General features: G+C 42.7%; 1 protein-coding gene and 1 pseudogene across 1 annotated transcript in view; one reads left to right on the top strand and one right to left on the bottom strand.

The window, feature by feature from the left end:
* Window positions 1-3879: 3879 nt before the first annotated feature.
* LOC147455936 (uncharacterized) lies at window positions 3880-6168 on the top strand (annotated as a pseudogene).
* A 5547-nt stretch (window positions 6169-11715) lies between these two features.
* Window positions 11716-20243, bottom strand: part of ADNT1 (adenine nucleotide transporter 1) — a 35451-nt gene continuing 26923 nt past the window's right edge. The window contains exon 9 of the mRNA XM_086514563.1: window positions 11716-11931. Within this exon, the coding sequence (XP_086370689.1) occupies window positions 11848-11931 (84 nt within the window). The 3' untranslated portion in view covers window positions 11716-11847. The remainder of the gene's footprint in view (window positions 11932-20243) is intronic.

The raw sequence follows: 20243 nt of genomic DNA, 5'->3' as shown, positions 1-20243 counted from the left end.
CGTAATGCGTGGGCGTTTGCTGCGTCCTCGCCTCCACCTGCCGAGTGTGCGTCCTAGCACCTGTCGCTCTCTCGTCCTTCAGCTCGCCCTGGGCTTTCTCCCACTCCTCGTCGTGAACATTTCCAGGGCAATAGTTGTGACCCTCAGATTCAAATGTTCGCTTTGCCACCCTTCGCACACTGGACTTCTTATTTTTCCAGAAATTCTTGATGTATTCCTCGAGCCACTTCCTGGAGATCTTCCACTTGCGGATTAGGGAACCGCATGAGCAATGTCGTGTGAATGTACGTCACGTCGGCTGGGTCCTGATCTGTGAAATATTTAAAGCAATCTTGGTATGTTGAGTGGATCAGCTGGTTAAGGTGCCCTCGAAATGTCCTCCCCAAAGAGGAACCTAGATCCACCTCCCCCCACGATGTATATAATAGTAGTAGCCACGAGCGTCCGGGGCGGGCGCATCGCGGTCCTCATCCTCATGTGGAGCTCCAAGGGGTGAGCGAGGAGGTCGGGGTGTAAGAGGAGGTGAATCTGTAGCACTACCCCCTCCACCACCAAAGCAGCACGAGCCACTACCTCGACGAGAGTGTGAGCCACCACTACCGGAAGAGCGCTGGCCCGAGCCCGAACCGCTGGGTGGTGTAGGCGACTGATAACTCGACGGTGCGGGCGTGGATCGCTGCGAATGCAAGGTGGAGGGAGCTACGGGTGACGGGAAAGTCGAGGGTAAGGTGGAGGGAGGCCCACTGGGAGGCACACTCTGCACGATCGGAGTGCCGGCGCCCGGTGTCGCAAGCGGTGAGAGCCCATAGGTAGCCAACTGTGCTAGTGTGTACCGCCCTCGAAGACTCTGCTGCGAGGATAGCCACTCTGCCTGGGCGCGGTATGCCCTCTCGAGGTCCGGGTCGTGTACTGCATCTCGGAACCATCGAAAGCCGAAGGTGGATTGTGACTGGTGGGAGGAAGACTGTGAGTAGTAAGCATCACAAGCGTCCTCGTAAGAGAGGCCCTCGACGAGAAAGTCCTCTATGGATCGATAGCCGGACGTGGAAGAGGATGCCATATCCTACAATCTCACAAAAAAAAGGGACCCTAATTAACATTGGATTCTAGTCAAAGTGAGATTCTTTCTTGCATAGGATTCCTCCCTGCATAAGATTCCTTTTATCTCCTATTTAAGAAATGATTTATGTGCTTATTTTTTTTGCATCCATTTAGTGTGTGTGTGTGTGTGTGTGTGTGTGTGTGTGCGCGCGCTTCTAATTAATCTATTGTGTGTGTGCGTTAGTGTGTGGCAAAGAAATTAATCTAGTGTGTGTGTGTGTGTTGGACCTTAATCTACCGTTGGGCTTCTCGGTGACCATTGGGGTCTCAATCAACTTCATCGCACATCCACATGGAGGTATGTTTTGGTATGTTAATGCTAATGGAGGTATGTTTTGGTATACTAATGCATGCCCAAGCACACACTAATGCTTGCATTAGTTTATGCTTGTGCACTAATTAGTGTGTGAAAACACACCAATGCATGCATTGGTGTGTTTTCACACACTAATTAGTGCACAAGCACACACTAATGCAAGCATTAGTGTGTGCAATTTTTTCATACACCAATGCTCACAATAGTGTGTGCTTGTGCATGCATTAGTGTGTAGACACACTAATTTGTGCACAAGCACACACTATTGTGAGCATTGGTGTGTGCTAGAGAGGTATGCACACACTAATGCAAGCATTAGTGTGTGTGTGTGTGTGTGTGTGTATAATGCATGCATTGTGCTTAAAATAGTGTGTGAAAACACACTAATTAGTGCACAAGCACACACTAATGCAAGCATTAGTGTGTGCTAGAGAGGTATGCACACACTAACGATTGCATTAGTGTGTGCTTGGAAATACACTAATGCATGCACACACTAATGCAAGCATTAGTGTGTGTGTGTGTGTGTGTGTGTGTGTCTGTGTGTGTGTGTGTGTGTCTGTGTATAATGCATGCATTGTGCCTAAAATAGTGTGTGAAAACACACTAATTAGTGCACAAGCACACACTAATGCAAGCATTAGTGTGTGTTAGAGAGGTATGCACACACTAATGCTTGCATTAGTGTGTGCTTGGGCACAGATTAGTGTGTGGAAACACACTAATGCATGCACACACTAATGCTTGCATTAGTGTGTGATTGTGCACAAAATAGTGTGTGCAAACACACTAATTAATGCACAATCACACACTAATGTAAGCATTAGTGTGTGTGTGTGTGTGTATATAATGCATGCATTGTGCACAAAATAGTGTGTGAAAACACACTAATTTGTGCACAATCACATACTAATGCAAGCATTAGTGTGTGTATAATGCATGCACACACTAATGCTTGCATTAGTGTGTGCTTGGACACAAATTAGTGTGTAGAAACTAACTAATGCGTGTGTGTGTGTGTGTGTGTGTATAATGCATGCACACACTAATACTGGCATTAGTGTGTAAAAACTAACTAGTGCGGCATTAGTGTGTAATTTATGCACAAAATAATGTGTAAAAACTAACTAGTGCGGCATTAGTGTGTAATTTGTGCACAAAATAGTGTGTAAAAACTAACTAATGCATGCACACACTAATGCTTGCATTAGGGTGTGCTTGTAACGCATGCACGCACTAATGCGGGCATTAGTGTGTGTATAATGCACAAAATTGTGTGTATGTGTGTGTGTGTGTGTGTGTGTGTGTGTGTGTGTGCATATTAGTGCATGTGTGTGTGTGTGTGCATGTTAGTGCATGTGTGTGTATGCATTGTGTGTGTGTGTGTGTGTATGTGTGTGTGTGTGTGTGTGTGTGTGTGTGTGTGTGTAGAAGAACGAGAAGAAAGAGAGAGTTTGAGCACTTACATTCGTGACCTCGGTCGCTTGGATATGGTGGGGATGGAGATGAAGAGAGTAATAGAGGTTGGAGATGGAGAGGGAGAAGGAGAGGGCGCTTGGAGATGGAGAGGGAAACAGGCCCGCGCAGAAGAGGAGGTCGATTTTGAATTTTTGGCATTCAATTTCGCGGGGGCACGCACGTGCCCCCTTTATATAAAAAATTTGCCTGAAATATTACCGCGCCAGTTACCGCCGGTATTACCGCCATTATTACCGCGAAAATCTCTCTGATGAGACATTGAGGTTACGCCGGCTGCATGACCTCTTGTACCCACTCTCCTCTATCTTTAATGAGTGTCAGTCATGTCAGTACCAACATTCTTGATTTTTCTTTTTCTTATTTATTTTTTTCTTATTTACTTTTTTCTTATTTAGTGTGTGGTCGTGTGTGCAGGACGATTGGGATGACGTGGGTCCGCCGGTTGGCGCGGAACGAACTCGATGGTTGAGCGAGCGATTACCATATCCATGTGCGCGATGTAAGCGTGCAATTGCACGGCTTCGACGTATATGCTTGGCTCACGTGGATGATTATGGGCTATGGGACGATCCGAGAAAACGCGCTCGAATGAAAACTAGCGATCCGAGGGTTTTGGCATCCATTGATGTCGCTCCCCATTGGAGTGTGATCGGGGGCGGAGACGGGAGGAGGACGAAAGAGCGATTGTGCCAGGAAGCAGTCATGGGAGGGGGGTCACACCCGCCGTCCGATGTGGGTGGATCCACACGAGCGCGTGCGTGTCCTACATCCACCACATATGGGGATCTAAGATCATTTGCACAATATGGTTGAGGATCTTCTTGCATGTGAGGCGGCGAATGAGTGTGAGCCTGAGTGTGCATGTGAAGAAGCCGCCCAAAAAAACCAAAGATTCATTGCTAGAGGCAGCACACACCGCTCTTTACGAGGGATGCTTCTACTCCATATTACGAGCGTCTCTTGAGATCTTGAATATTCAAGCAATGTTTGGATAGAGCAATGCAGGGGTCGATGCACTATTGAGGTACGTTTAAATGTAATAAGTGCTAGTTGTGAGTTTTTTTCGTGGTTATATGCAATAACAAGTGTTATTAATTATGTCATAGGCTATTAGGCAAGATGATGCCTAAAGGCAATCATCTTCCAGAAAATCGAAGGAAGACACGACAGGTGGTGAACTATGATCGCATACATACATGTGTCAATGATTGATGTCTAGGTACTCTATTTTCTTATCACTACCCTATTGGGCTTCATTAAAAATCCAACACCTATTGGATCCAATGCATGTGTTCAAAAATGTTGGGCAAGCTATATGGGATCACATAGTAGGCAAGAAAGATTCATTGGGGGCTAGAGAGGACATGAGGGCCATAAGGAGGCTCCCTCCTTCGGCCACACCTCGCATGGGGCCTCGGGGGAAGATGGTTCTTCCAAAGGCACCTTGGATTCTATCAAGGGTGGATCAAGAGCGGATGAAACAGGTCATTGCATCCATCCGTACTCCAACAGGTTATATGCGTTCGCTCAAGGGTGCCTTCACTATTACTAAGAAAGGAGGATCCACACAACTGTATGGGCTCAAATCCCATGATTGGCACAAGATTCTTCAGGTAATGTGTGTGTGTGTGTGTGTGTGTGTGTGTGTGTGTGTGTGTGTATGTGGTTTAGGGTTCTGGATACTAAAAAGTCTTTTTGTTTGTGCAATAGTTTGTGCTTCCAATTAGCATTAGTGGATTTGCGGACATGAAGGTAAAGACTGCAATATTCAAGGTGGGATAAGTTGTCAGGTATAGAACATTTGATCCTCCCTCTTAAACTTTACTTTGAAGACTAACTTTACTATGAAGATTATGAAGGGTTTTTTGGTTATAGGTTTGTGAGTTCCAAAGAAATCGAAGTTTCAGCCATTCCAACAGCTCGACTTCTAGCGATTGAAGCAACTTGTGCTATTGAGGATGCATTCCCACGTTCTATCCATGTTAGCCAAGTTCACTTATTGCTCCATCTTGTTGAGGAAATAGCCATTTGTGGTGTGGTTCACTCCAGGTGGATGTTCTTTCTTGAGAGGTTCCTAAAGACCTTGAAAGACTTTGTAAGGCTACGATCACAACCAGAGGTATTCATCAATTTTAAGCGTTAAACCTTATTAGGATTGAATTGTATTCACAACGCTTTTTATTAGTTACTTTAATCACTAATGGTTTCATGTACATGTGTTCAGGCAAGCATGGTAGAGGGTTGGATTGTACAAGAGGCTTTTGTGTATGTCTCTCAATATCTTTTCACAATAGACCCATCATTGCCTCGTTTAAAGACGGAGGAAGAGGATCCAAAAAAACACGCAAACATTCCAAGTGGGAAAGGTTCTCTCTTGATTTTGGATAGGGAATTTCAAGCCAAAGTCAATAACCATTGTCTACTGGATATGTATGTGGAGGTGCGTACAACGAGAGAAAGGGAGAGGGAAGCATGGAAGAGGTCGCATGGCGGTAGGCGAGCACCTCCCTTTCCTAACGAGCTTTCCAAATACCCTGATCTAATTCCAGTTGAGTGGATACACAATGCCACGACCAAGGCAAAGGCACAAGGAGAACAAATAAGCCCTAAAGAATGGGAGTACGCGCGAGGATGTCTACCAAGGGTAATATACTCAATGTGTTTAGTGTGTGTGTGTGTGTGTGCGAGTGCGTGTGTGTGTGGATGTGTGTATGTGTGTCACCTCTCTCTCTCTCTCTCTCTCTCTCTCTCTCTCTCTCTCATCTATCTTGATTGGTTTTTGCAGGCCTTCACATTCAACTCTATGTGGTCCGAAGGACGTCATTTTCGAACCCGCAAGATAGATGAGCGTCGAACCACTCATGATAGTGGAGTTATGGGCAACTTTGACACGACAACACAAGAGGTGAGGGAATGTGGAACAATAGAAAGGATAATCAAAGTGGATTTCAGAACATTTCACAAATATCTCTTTGACTGCCGATGGTTTGCGGGTGAGGTTAAGAGACATGACAATGGACTCTATATGGTAGACTCCGGGCAATTTCATCGCAGGAAGACCAACAACTTGGTGCAACCTAGTAGTTGTGAGCAGGTAAAGTCCATGTGCAACTCACTAAAACATTATATGATACATACAAACCTACATTCATGTTGTTGTTTGCTCTATGACCTACAGGTGTTTTATGTGCCTTGTATGTATCGAAGACGACTATGGTATGTTATTCCAGTCACACCCTGGAGCAGATCTATCTTTGCAGATACGAACATAGAGACTTTGTCAGATCCCACCATACCATCTCAAGAAGATGCCAATGACGATGATGCAGTTGAGGTCGAGGAGATCCAACCATTCCCAATAACCAACCATAGTGAGGAGGAGGACGAGGATGGAGAGGATGATGATGATTCAATAGGAGAGGCTATAGAGGATGAATCAATAGATTTATTTGTTGATTTAGCTACCATGGGGTTGGACATGGATGTAAGCACTTGTAGAGATCTCTTGGAGGATGAAAATTAATAAATATCTTTTGGATTTTGACTTCTTTCTCTACTTATGCTGTACAAAAGGGCTATTTGTTTATGAACGCAAGACAATACAATTTTGATCATCGTTCGCTTGCCGTTTCCATATGAATGCATAGTTGACATAAGATTTTGAGGTGGAAACAAAATATTTTTGTTTATAGAATCTCATGGAGTACAAATGAGCAGAGTAGGAGAATCATACCAATAGATGAGGCAAGCAAAGAGAAGAGAGGTACTAAAAATCCCAATGAGAATGGGATTTCTTACACTCCGTGCAAAAAGGGGGTGACAATACAATTTTGATCATCGTTCGCTTGCCATTTCCATATGAATGCATAGTTGACATAAGATTTTGAAGTGGAAACAAAAACTTTTTTGATATAGAATCTCATGGAGTACAAATGAGTAGAGTAGGAGAATCATACCAATAGATGAGGCAAGCAAAGAGAAGAGAGGTACTAAAAATCCCAATGAGAATGGGATTTCTTACACTCCATGCAAAAAGGGGGTACCAATTTCTGAAAAGTAACAAAATAGAATAGGATTTATAGAAAGGGAAAAGTGGGAGAGGAATGGGCCACTTGGATTCTTTTCCGGGTGCGGTAATTTCGGCGGTTATGATGGCGGTAATACTCGCGGTAAAAGTGGGAAACGCGCCAGTGGGTCTGCACCATACAATCTCTCTCTTTCTTGCAGCTCTCTCTCTCCTCTTATACGGTAATGTTGTGCGGTAACAGCATCATTCTCCCATAGTGGTAGTTTCTTAATTGTACCTACTAATTGACCTTCATATCCTTATCACACAACACTAATCTCTACTAACACCCTCCCTGCATTATAAAGAATTCTCATTACAGACTTGTAAAATGTTAATACAATTAGGGTGTGCTTCAATTAGTTTTACAATTGACAAGAAGGCCTTTTTATTGCTTTGTCTTTGAGAATTACCATTGCAAATAAAGCTAGGTGCAATGGTTTCACATCCGAGAACCTCCAGGTATAAATTATTCCACATACCCTTGGTCACATTACCCAGCATGCTAGTTGAGACATTGTGCATTGTCATGGCAAGGATCTTATGGGTTGAACTAAATTGGAATGGCAAAATTTCTACACATGTTAGAGCTCCTACGCCTGAAGAGGACACGACTCTCCGCTCCACAGTTCTAGAAACTTATGGTTATTGACACATGTCTTAGAGTGCCTACGCCTCGTGAGGTAGGTATCTCCGCTTTGCAATATTGTTGAGGAAATTCATGGATGTCGATACATGTGTACTAGAGTGCCTACGCCTAGTAAAGCAGGACTTTCCGTGGTTACCTTATATGTTTAACTGGCCCATCAGATTTGGTATGGATTGATATAAAAGGATATGATGGATTGATATAGCAAGGTGGAAGGGTGCCCAATGGTGGTCTATTTGGAACAACATGTCTGACCAATGTTGCAGTCCGCACCTATGTACATTCACTTCATTTTATGCACTCCCATCCCACCATACACATGTTACATATTTTTTCACTTTTAACGTACTTCTTACTAATCATTGTTCCTCTTGTGGTTTTTAGTTACTTATGCAGGCATGTACTCAGTGTCTTGTACGTCACACTCGACTCCACCACTTATGTACCTCGCAACTGAGGGCATTTGCTTTTGTCAACCCCGGAGTATGTTATGGATAAGGGATATGTACATTTATTACTCAAGTGCTCATTATACAAGCTATGGTCAGTTTTGTCGGGTGGCCAATGTGTATTCATTTCTGAGCATTGAAGAATCTGTAAATGAAATATGTGTAAGAGGGAAATGCTCACTCTTGCACGGGGGGAGATTGCACCCAGTGCCTGTGTATCTCTTCTCTGCTCTCCTATCCTCTCTCGTCGTGCTTCCGTAGCACTCCGCTCTAGGACGTTCACCCACGTGTGCTCTCTTCCTCTCTCCCTCTCTCTATCTCTCTCTGTTCACTTACAGCGTTGATTATGTGCTAAGGGATTTGCTAGGTATGTAAATTTGTGCATTTCATGGTTGCAGTATATGGTTTTTAGTGTGTTGCAGGACCTTCCACGCCATCCGTTTGTAGCAGTTTGGATCTAGCTGAACCAGGTCACCCCCAACATGATGCCACCAACTATAAAAGAAAAATGATAGAATGAAGTTTTGGTATGGATTATGTATTACAGATAATGGAACCAAATTGTACTTTGCAAAAGAGTCCATTTTATGTTTTTTGAGCCCAACCTTCATCCACAAATTCTAATACATCTTCATTGTCTCAGCATTAAATTGACATCATTGTTCTAAACAATTCACATCTACCTTTGTAAACAAATCCATAAATACAACAATGGGCATGAAATTTGAAACTTTGCTCTACTTGCTTGTGATGTTAACCTTTAAACATTTTTTAATCTCATAGAAGATCTTGCACATGTAGCTCTCACTTGTTGTTGAGCTTGGTAGTGGCCACTCTCCACTCATAAAATCAGCTTGGAGATAATTCTCAATCCTTCATGGATTTTGGTAGAACATGAAAATGATCATTAAGAAATGCCCCTTTTTCTATCAAAGGCCCATGAGTTCTCCCTTTGTAAAGCTTCTCACCAATGGATCCATGCCAAACATCCCAAATATCCACCAGCTTTCATTCCTCTATACTTGAGGGATAGAGGATTGTAATAAGCATATTAACACAAGACAAGCACAAAAATTATAACAATCATAGGACCAAAGATCCACAAAAAATCCAAAGCAATGATAGAAATAATTTAGTGTGTGCGTATGAACCACTTAGACTCTGTGCAAAGCAAGATTAGAGCTCCGATTTAGAGGTGAAGCTCCTTGTGCATGTAAACATGGTGCACAAAAACCTCCTTCACTATCTTCTTGGTTGCAACACGTCTAAATTCTTTCACTCTTTTTTCTTTTCCAACATCTCCAAAGCAAGGCTTGTAGAAAACCTACCTGGTAAGTGTAGTTGCATGGCTTGGGAAGGCCACATCAAGGTGAGCTTATGCAAAACAATTGAGCTTCAAGGAGTGAAAGTAAGTGTTGCAAAATCGACCATCATCATCATTATATACCAAGGATCCACCATTTAGGTGTGAATGGAGAATAGTACGGGGAGCTTGTAACAATGCACCTCTATCTTAGCAAGGGAAAAAAGTTGACGTTGCATACTTGCATGTTTCTTGATTATCAAAGTTATTCATGTGTGCACAATAGCGTCATAATGTACGAAATCTCCAAGAGTCTTATAACCACTAGGTAGCCTGATTTTCGCATTTGGCAATAGTGCTTTGGCAATGACTTGAAGATTCTTAATGGATCTTTGGTCTTGAGGAGAGGAGATGGGACTTTATCTCTTCATGCATCTATAATTTAACATCATCTTGAAAAAGTAACACGAGAGTCGAAACTCTTTGTGACACAGCGAAGTATGTCATCTAAGTCACATGAAAGCTCTTGTGTCATTTTGGATACATGTCTATCTTAGAAAATCTTTTAGTTTGAAGTGTGTAAACCTTGCACATATGGTACGCATGCTAGATGTATGAAGAAGTCGAGTTGAGTTAAAACGTTGGACCTAATGCATTTGGATGTATGTGGATCCATGCCTAGGAATTTGTTAGGTGCTTGCTTTATTACCTTCGCGAATGATGCAACTCGTGAGCTTTGGGCACATCAATTACAGCACAAGTATGATACTTTTATCACTTGTACATTCAAAATCAATCACAAGTAGCTTAAGTGCTTGAATTTTCCTACTATGACTTCCAACATTTTTTCAGGCACAAACGACATCAAGAGAGAGAATTGCTTCTCATAATCTACCCAAATGGAGTTGACTAGAAAATGAATTATACTATTCAAGAAAAATTTTATAGTATTTTCTCTCATGTCAAGTTGTATGTCAAGCTGTTAGACGGGCTTTGGCCTAACGCTATGAAATCGCAAATCAACAAACCTCTTGTGCACTCATTCTAGCAACAAGTTTGCCACAACTCAAGCAAACAATCCTTATGACCAGTGAACAACCTTTTGCAGCCACTTTCAAGATGTCAAATTGTGAAAAAGATAGGTTTGAACCTATACTGTTGTATCCATAAATGCCAATTGGATATATGAGTATTCGTAACAATGTATATTCAAAATTTCTAGGAATCAAGGATTTCATGGTTGTTATACACAAAGATGTGCTCTCTTAAGATAATAAATGTTAGGGACAGTTTTGCATATGTATCAACCCAAGGTCACCTAGCTATTATAGTCATGAACTCCTTTCCTCATGAAAACATTAGGCTCACTATCAAATGTGAGCGAGTGGTCGGGTAACTTTGAGCACATCTACCATTCACTCTGCCAGAGAAATTGTGATTACATTGTCCTAATGATATGGGCATAGAGAACTCAAGCCACTGAGGCACATTTTCTTTTGACAAGCATCTAGTTTCATTCTATGCAATGTACAGGTCTTAGAGAGAGAGAGAGAGAGAGAGAGAGAGAGAGAGAGAGAGAGAGAACACAACAAAAAAACATATACAAAATAATTCTGTAAACTTCTCTAATTTGTAATTAAATCATTCAAATCCCACCTTTCTAGGGGATTCATTAAGGTTACTGGCAGCTTAAATGCTTCTCTAATCTGTTATTAAATCATTGAAAAATCATCTTTCTAGAGGATTCATACAAGAAAATTAATTAAGGTTACTGTTAACTTCTCTATAATCTGTCATTAAATCATTGAAAAAATCATCTTTCTAGAGGATTCATACAAGAAAATTAAAGCTAATGGATGCTTTGCCGGATACCGGACAATGAGCTAAGGAGTATGTTCAGAATGTCCAGTCACTTAGCTTACAACTAACGCTGGAAACTCCGGCACAGTTTGGGCAACTCTCTCTCTCTCTCTCTCTCTCTCTCTCTCTCTCTCTCTCTCTCTGGCCTTTCATGGATGCAAAGAGGACACCTACCACATGTAGTTTTGATTTGTCTCATAGGATGCAAAGAGGACACCGACCACATGTACTTTTGATTTGTCTCATAGCCCGATTTCGGCCTCTAGTACGCGTTAAAATCTCTCTCTCTCTCTCTCTCTCTCTCTCTCTCTCTCTCTCTCTCTCTCTCGTTTATGCTTCCCCCATGACCTGCCATACAACCTCATCAACACCACAAATGCCTTACGCGCTACTGCAAACATCACATACATACATAGTTCTAGCTCCTAAACTCCAACAATTATCATTTGCATCACACAGATATGAAAGCACCAGACTAGCGCACACCCGGACTTCTCATTTAAATTTCCCTTCTTTAAAAAATTAGAGACTCTTACAAATCAGTCCTATGGCCGATGTGCTTTCAAATCGTCTGTCCATTTACAATCTCTTCTACCTTATTGCTATTGCAGATTGCAGATTCACTTAATCTGATATCCGGAATTCGACTCCAAGAAGATCCTTCATCACCTCGTATGTCACAAACGCCAAAGCAATAGAAGGAACAACCTGCAAGAGAGCAGCTCACTTAAATTTGGAAGGCTAGAACACACAAAACCTGAATTCGTACACAAAAAACGAAAACTAAACATGATTTAGAGGCTTGCATTGAACCAACAATTATGAGAGAGAGAGAGAGAGCTGCAACGAGCTATCAAGCAAGAAACCCTAACCCTACATCTCCCCCTGCTCTGCACCCACCTCCCCTGCCCTGCAGGTCGCATCCAAAACTCCACCCCGCCCTTGCTCGCCCGTTGCGTCACTCTCGCCATCCCCGTTGCTGTTTCGCGCCAACCTTCTCTACCCGCTCTGCCCCCGCCTGACCCTTCCTGCCCGTGCCCTGCCCTGCCCCACCAGCCCCCACTTACCCTTCCTGCCCATCTCTCTGCCGCTCTGCCCCCGCCTACCCTTCCTGCCCGTGCCCTGCCCCGACCCGCCCCAGCCCCGCTAAGCCCTACCCCGACCCGCCCCGCCCCCACCCAGTCCACGTCATGCCCTTGACTGCGCAGGCTCTTCGCCCTGCTCAGCCACCCTCTCAGCCCATCATGCCCAGCCAAGTCGAACCCTAGCCGGCACCTTCCTTCACCCTCTTCTTCCCTCACGCTCACCCGCGGCCCGCACTCCCTTTCCACCGTTACAGCCACCCATTCTTTGGGTTCGAATAAGGGTATTAAATGCATTGGCTCTCTCTCAAAGTGCTATGGTGCCTTCCATGATTCTCCCAAAAGATCTACAGCGCAAGATTGGTGAGCATATTGAAATTCTCTCTCAAAAAGGGGCTGCTGGCCGCTTGGTGGGGTGCTCCTATGCTCATGTAAACATTTATGAGTACCTTTGGTGCACTCTTAACTGGTTCGGATGAAGGCAAAGTGGAGGATATTATTTTGCTCGGTAAAGGTACTTTCATTGCTAATTTTTTATCAAAGGAACTTGCCTCTAGGGTCATCAACCGCACTCCTCTCGGCTTGAAGGACAGAATCATTTTTTCTACATCCGCAGTACGAGGATTTTTCATTAGTTGCTTTTGAGGACAAATATTTTTTAACACAGATGTCAGGTTCCGAAATATCCAGTACAAATAGCTTTTCCATAGCTTCCAGCACAGTTTTGGTAGCCAACATGTTGAGGCAAATGGGTTCTATCTTTGGCATATCATTCATGCGCTCAATGCAACTCCAAACAATTGTGCCCTCTATAAAGGTGGCTACTACCTCTAGAAACAATTGTCCCATCTATAAAGGTGGCTACTACCCCTTCTAGAGGTTTGTCCAAATACCATCACTCCTACCCTTGTACATTATTTTATTCTTTGGGTGTGAACCACCCCTAGAGTCACTTACATGTAAGATACATAAATGTGCATCACATAAACTTTCCAATGCACATAAACCTGTGTTTTCACGTAATTTCTTGAAAAACTCAAGAATAAACCTCAAATTCTTTGCTCAAACTGTCCACAAATTGTAATACACTTTTACTCAACTTATAAATGCAATTTCCACCTGTAAAGCATCAAAATGCTGTGAAGTTGCTGAAATTTCAGCCACCTGTGAAATCCCCCTTTCTTCTGATTGATTTTGCCTGCTGCTCCCTGTTGTATCGCGAAACGAGACCCTCACAGTCTCAAAGCTTCATCAAGAAGCTGTGGGCTGTAGTGAGAGGAGAGAAAGCTGAAAATCGTAGAGAGAGAGAGAGAGGGGGCTGAAATCGAAGAGAGAGAAAACACTTGTTAGCTTTCCGGCGCGAAAACGTAGGTGAAGTTGTGCTTTGATACTAGTTTGAAGGAAGCGTTGGCAACATGAGCAGATAGCGTTAGTTGTTCTTGCAGATTAGGAGCGTGAGAGAGAGAGAGTGAAATCGTACACAGGTCTTGGCGTGTGCTATTCAACACACTTACTAATGGTATGTTTTATTATTATGAGGGTACACACTATAAGGGTCACATGGGATGCTCGCCATTGAGTTGATGTATTGCTGAAAATACATTTTGTAGCAGCTTTTAATCCATTTGTAGATTTGAGGTTGATGCATATGCATTTTGGTTATACTGTTGAAGTGGGAGTATTCATGCAAGGATTGTATTTCCTATTTGTGTGCTGAAACTTCGGCTTTTACTATTGCTGAAATTCATCCTTCTTTACTGCTATACACTTGTGGTAAAGTGCCGGTAACACTCTGTTACCATCTCCTGCTCTTCTACACTGAGTATTGAGCCCGCAAGAGGCTAAAATCTCAGTTTTCAGCCTGCTGTCATAAAAATACAGCAGTGAATTTTTTAGTCTTTTTGCATTGAAATGGCCTCTAATGCGTGTCTACAAGCAGTGAGTCAAAGTCTCTCCTTGAAATTAAAAGGTTTGATGGCTTTGGCTTTGACTTGTGGAAAGATAGAAAGCAGGGAATCCTATTCCTGAAAGATTGCGATGATGCACTTTTGGAAGTGAAACCTGCAGCTTTGTCAGATGAAGATTGGGCTAGACTAAACAAGAAAGCAATTGCTTACATCAAGATGGCAATGTCTAATGATGTGTTCACGGACATTAAGCGTCTTGACACTGCTTATGATATCTGGAAGAAATTGACAAATATGTCTGAGAACACAACTCCTATGAATCAAGTGCATCTTATGCGAAAGCTTGTAAACATGGAGTTGGATGAGTCCAAGCTTGCATCTAAACACTTGAGTGCTTTCACAGGTGTCTTGAATCAATTGCAAGACTCTGGTGGGACTCTGGTTTGCAACCTTTTGGTGACAAGCTCAAGGCTATCTTCTTATTGATGACCTTGCCTGACAGTTGGGAAGCTTTGGTTATCTCTTTGAGCAACAATGTAGCTTTGACATTTGATGGTGTACAAGGTTCTATTCTCAATGAAGAGATTAGAAGAAAGACCAGCGCTGAAAGCAGCGGGTATGTAAGAGGCAGGACTGAAAAGAAGAATAATGCAAACAATAGAGGTAAGAACAGGAGTAAGAGCAAGGATAAGTCCCAAGATGTCACATGCTATCAATGTGGACGCAAAGGAAAAAGCCCAATTACAGGTACTAAAAGCAAGAACTTGAAAGAAAGAAACAGAAGGGCAAGAAGAAGAAGGATTGTAATGATGCTAAAAGTGATGATCATGACTCTTCTTCCAAGGAAGTTACAAAGACAAATGTTGCTTCCAGTGTTGTCATTGAAGAAATTGTTGATACAGATGATGCACTTGTTGTTGACTCATGCCTTCGTGATGATAGTTTGGCAATGGCCAATGGCATGTATATCACAAAACCAAAGGTAATTGATGCATTACTTTCAACACACAATGGTTTATCACAATCATGGATAGTAAATAGGGTTCCTCGTTTCATGTTACTCCATCTTTGGAGTCTTTTGCTTCATACACTACAAGTAGTCTGTGTAAAGTTTACTTGGGCAATAACCATGCATGTGAGATTGAGGGCATTGGCACTATACACTTGGCACTTGAAAATGGTCAAGAGTTGATTTTGCATGATGTTAGGTATGTACCTGACATAAAGCAATGTCTACTTTCGGTTGGGCAACTAGGGTTATCACACTATGTTTGGTGGTGGCTCTTGGAAAGTGCTTAAAGACTCTATGCTGATTGTAAAGGGCAGCGAGAAGGGAACTCTTTATTATTTACCTTGCAAGGCATTACCTGGCAAGTTTTTGGTTGTGGCTGAAGTTCATTCTCACAAGGAGCTTTGGCACAAAAGGCTTAGCCATATGAGTGAAAAAGGCCCTAGCCTTGATTTTTGTAATGATTGCATCTATGGAAAGCAAGTTAAGTTCTCTTATTCCTCGAATGTCGCTCGCAAATTGCATGTTCTTGATTTAGTACATTTTGGTCTGATGTTTGCACTATGTCTGTGAATTCACACGAGGTGCACGGTACTTTGTGTCTTTCATTGATAATCACAGTAGAAAGACATCGGTGTATGTACTAAAAAGTAAAAGTGATGTACTTGACTCATTCAAGAAGTTTCATGCATTTGTGACCACACAAAAGGGCTTTTAAGTTTGAAGCTATTAGAACGAATAATGGAGGAGAGTATGTATACGTGAGTTTAACAGTTTTTGTGAGATGTATGGTATTAAGCGGGAATTGACAACCCCTTATAATCCATCCTCTTATGGTGTGGCTGAAAGATATATCGCACAATTTGTGTGTGAGGGAGAGAGAGAGAGATGCATTTTGTCCATGGCTAATCTCTTAAGAGTTTTGGGGAGAGGCTCTCAAAACTGTAGTTCATGTGCACAATCGCTCTCCGAATCGTGCATTAGATAATGGCATCCCTGAAGAGGTTTGATCTGGCAAACCGGCTTCATATGACCATTTACGAGTCTTTGGTTGTGATACATTCGTGCATGTACCTATTGATCAAAGGACCAAACTTGACATGAAATCTATCAAGGGCTTCTTCATGGAATATAGAGATGAGGAAGAGATGGGTTACCGAGTTTCGATACCTCAATACAGGAGGATAATATGCAACCGAGATGTAGTTTTCAATGAGGTTGAATGTTGAAAAATGCTACACATGTAGACATTGACAAAAAGAAGGTCAAATTTCAGCAAAATCAATCAGCCATAAAGCGACCTTTGGCTGAAAATTCGACTCCTTTTGATGCTGAAATGAGAAGCAACCTAAGCAACCTATTGTGCAATTGCCAAAAGACAATGGACAACAAATAGATGCACAAAATGGGATTATACCACATGACCAGTATGCTGAAAATGAATTACAGCAGCGAGGTAATGCTGAAAATCAGCCGCCAATTGATGGTGTGCACATTCCGGATGATGTAGACCCATTACCAATTGATGCAAATCATTGGGTGAGAAGGTCTACACGTGTTAGAAGGCAACCACAGAGGTTTCAACCATCTATGGATTGCACTTTGTTGACAGATGAAGGGGAGCCTCTTACATACAAAGAGGCCCAGTTTTGTGAAGACAAAAGTAAGTGGGAGCTTGCTATGAAATTTGAGATGCAGTCACTGTATAAAAACAATACATGGGAGCTTGTGCCTTTGTCCAAAGATAGGAAGGCTATTCCTAGCAAGTGGGTTTATAAGGTCAAATGTGTTGATGACAAACCCAAGTAAAAAGCACGTTTGGTTGCTAAGGGTTATGCACAGAAGGAAGGCATAGACTTCCAAGAAATCTTTTCACATGTGATGAAGATGACTACGCTCCGGGTTTTGTTTGCTTTATGTGCTCTCTTGGATTTGGCGTTGGATCAAATGGATGTAATTACTGCTTTCTTACATGGTGACTTGGATGAGGAGCTATACATGCTGCAGCCTAAGAGCTTTGTCATTCCAAGGAAAGGGCATTTGGTATGCAAACTGAAACGCAACTTGTATGGGCTGAAACAAACCCCTAGGCAATGGCACCAAAAGTTTGATACTTTTATGGGTTCAAACGTAGTCAAGTAGATGATTGTCTTTACACTAAAAAGGCTCCTGATGGCAGTCTTATTGTGCTAGTCCTATATGTGGATGATATGCTGATTGCAGACAAGCATAAGGAAACATTGAATGCTTTGAAAAAGGAGTTAAATTCAGCTTTCTCTATGAAAGATTTGGGTGCAGTTGAACATATTTTGGGTATGCACATTGGAAGGGATAGAAAGAAGCGTCTTTTATTCCTTTCTAAAGACAAGTACATCAAAAAGATGCTTGAGAGATTTAATATGGGTGATGCTAAGCCTCTTGGTGTGCCGTTACCTCCACACACACACAGCTTAGCAAGCACGGTTTCCCAATAGATGTTGTAGCTACCCATGCTATGAAAGGTATTCCTTATGCATCAGCTTGTGGGTCTTTGATGTATGCCATGGTTGCTACATGACCGGATATTGCTTATGCAGTGGGAGTTGTTAGCAAGTTTATGTCTAACCCTCGCAAACCACATTGGGAGGCAATGAAAAGCATTTTCAGGTACTTGAAAGGTACACACGACACATGCATATGTTATGGAAAGGGTACATTGTCTGTGCGGGGATTCTGTGATTCGGACACGGCAGGTGATCTTGACACTCGAAAATCTACAAGAGGCTATGTCTTTACATTGGCTGGTGGAGCTATTTCTTGGTGTTCAAGGTTGCAAAAGATTGTTGCATTGAGCTGCAAAAGCTGAATATATTTCAGTCACAGAGGCTTCAAAAGAAGCCATTTGGCTTGGTTGTCTTGCGAGGACTTTTGGTCTTCCAACTCATGCTCCAGTGCTTGGTTGTGATAGTCAAAGTGTTTGTATGCCTGGCTAAAAATGCCATGTTCCATGCTCGTACCAAACACATTGATGTGCGGTACCATTTTATAGCCAGGTGTTGGAAGATGGCCTTGTCACACTGACAAAGTTCAAAACAAAGGATAATCCCGCAGATGTTCTCACTAAGTGTCTTGCTAAGACATAACATCAACAATGCTTGCACTTAGTGGGAGTTACTTAAAGGTACCACATCGGGCCTTTAAGTGGGAGGTTGTTGGGTCTAAAGGCCCTCTGGCCACCCTTGTACATTATTTTATTCTTTGGGTGTAAACCACCCTTAGGGTCACTTATGTGACCCTTATAGTGTGTACCCTCATAATAATAAAACATAACATTAGTAAGTGTGCCGAATAGCACACGACAAGACCTGTATACGATTTCTCTCTCTCTCTCACGCTCGCAACCTGCAAGAACAGCCAACGCTAACTGCTCCTGCTGCCAACGCTTCCTTCAATGGTTACAAGTAGACCAAACCAATGCCTTAGATGCCACAAGATGAGGGATTTCCCTAAAGGGCGACATTGGAGACAAATTGGTCAGAGGAGGAGATAACCCTCACAGCTACAATAGAGTTCTACACAACAGCAGGACGCCGCGTCTGCAACAACAGAGTGCTTAGCAACAGCACATTGTAGAGCAGACACAAAGACACAGGCACGCAAGTAGACAAGTATAAGCACGTCCTATCCTTGTTTACAAAAGGGTACTGAGACTGAGGTTGGTAGAGGCAGAGCAACCTTCAAACAAACCTCCAGAGGAGAGGTTACCAGACCTGGATCGAGAGGAGGTTCCAAGGCAGTTGTAATTGGGAGCAAGGCTACACCTAATCTTCACGCACACAAGAGCTTTGAGTTGATCTTTGTTCTTTTCCAAAGTGAAGCTTTCATGGCTGGAGTTTTCTTTTTGAGTGTGTTTTTAGCTTCAAATCGTCTATCCCTTGCTTGATTTTGCTACGAATCCTCACAATCAGAGACCCGACGCTTTCCTAGTCGCATTGCGCACTTCTTGACACATTTTTCGTGAACCCGACGCGAAGTAGGCCAAGGTGAGGATTCAAAAGCTTCATTAGAAGTCTCAAATCAAAGATTTAAATCTATGGAGCAACAAGACAAGGAGTGCGGTTTGATGCTGTCACAATGAAAATGTTTCAAGCCTTTGCGGTGTTCCAAGCCCTTGCTATTGAAAAGAGGGAGCTTTCCTCAACCAAAGCACTTCAATCAAAGGTGAAGAAATTGGACCAATTTAATGGTAAAGGTGTAACAAAGTATCTTTGTGGGTATGTAAAGGAGATGGAGCTGCATTGAGTGCCCGAAGCAGAGATGGTACAAAGTTTTGAGCTAGTTGTGGGTCTCGAGACAAAGAGCTAGAGGAGGATCAGCAATCGTTCAGGAGCAACCTGAGTTGCCACAGGATAGACTTGTCCAACAGACTTTGGATCTCTTGGACATTCAGTCGAAGGTGCCTCTCACAATAGGCATTGTCCAGAGGGAGAAGGAGAGTGAGTCTTTGCAATTTACACAGGAATTTGACCACTCGGCAAGCTTTGCATCTCCACCAAACATCCCACTTTTTGAGATCTTGCCAGCTTAGTTCTTTACGGTTGGTCCATGGAGACCTCCAAATGTTTCCTTGAGGAGTTGGCCACTAGAACACGTCACACTTTTCTCGGCCCAGAGAGAGCTCCCATAATCAAATTTAGAGTACATGTTTTACATGATAACTCCTCTTGGACAAGGGAGGTTGTCTTCAATACCATACAAGAGGAGACAATGGTTGAAGCCAATTACTTAACATATCAGAGGGTTTGTAGATTTGTTAGAGAGCCAGTTTAGAGAGGCCTTAGCAAAGTTAGTTTGGTCAGAGAGATGTGCATCTTGGTACCTTCCCTTGGCTTTTGAGGTGGATAATGAGTGGGTCCCCCCTGCCTCTTACAATTTGGTTGTGCCGCAGATCTGCTTCCTTTTTTTCGAGTACATCATCAAGAAATGTTAGATTGGATGCAAATGATTTTGGAGCCACGGCCTAGGGGTTTCTCAATCCCTTGG

The sequence above is a fragment of the Adiantum capillus-veneris genome, chromosome 6, assembly GCF_014529385.1.
Source record: "Adiantum capillus-veneris isolate H3 chromosome 6, ASM1452938v2, whole genome shotgun sequence".
NCBI lineage: Eukaryota > Viridiplantae > Streptophyta > Polypodiopsida > Polypodiales > Pteridaceae > Adiantum > Adiantum capillus-veneris.
The sequence above is the reverse complement of the archived record's forward strand: the minus strand, read 5'-3'. Positions and strand labels throughout refer to the sequence as shown.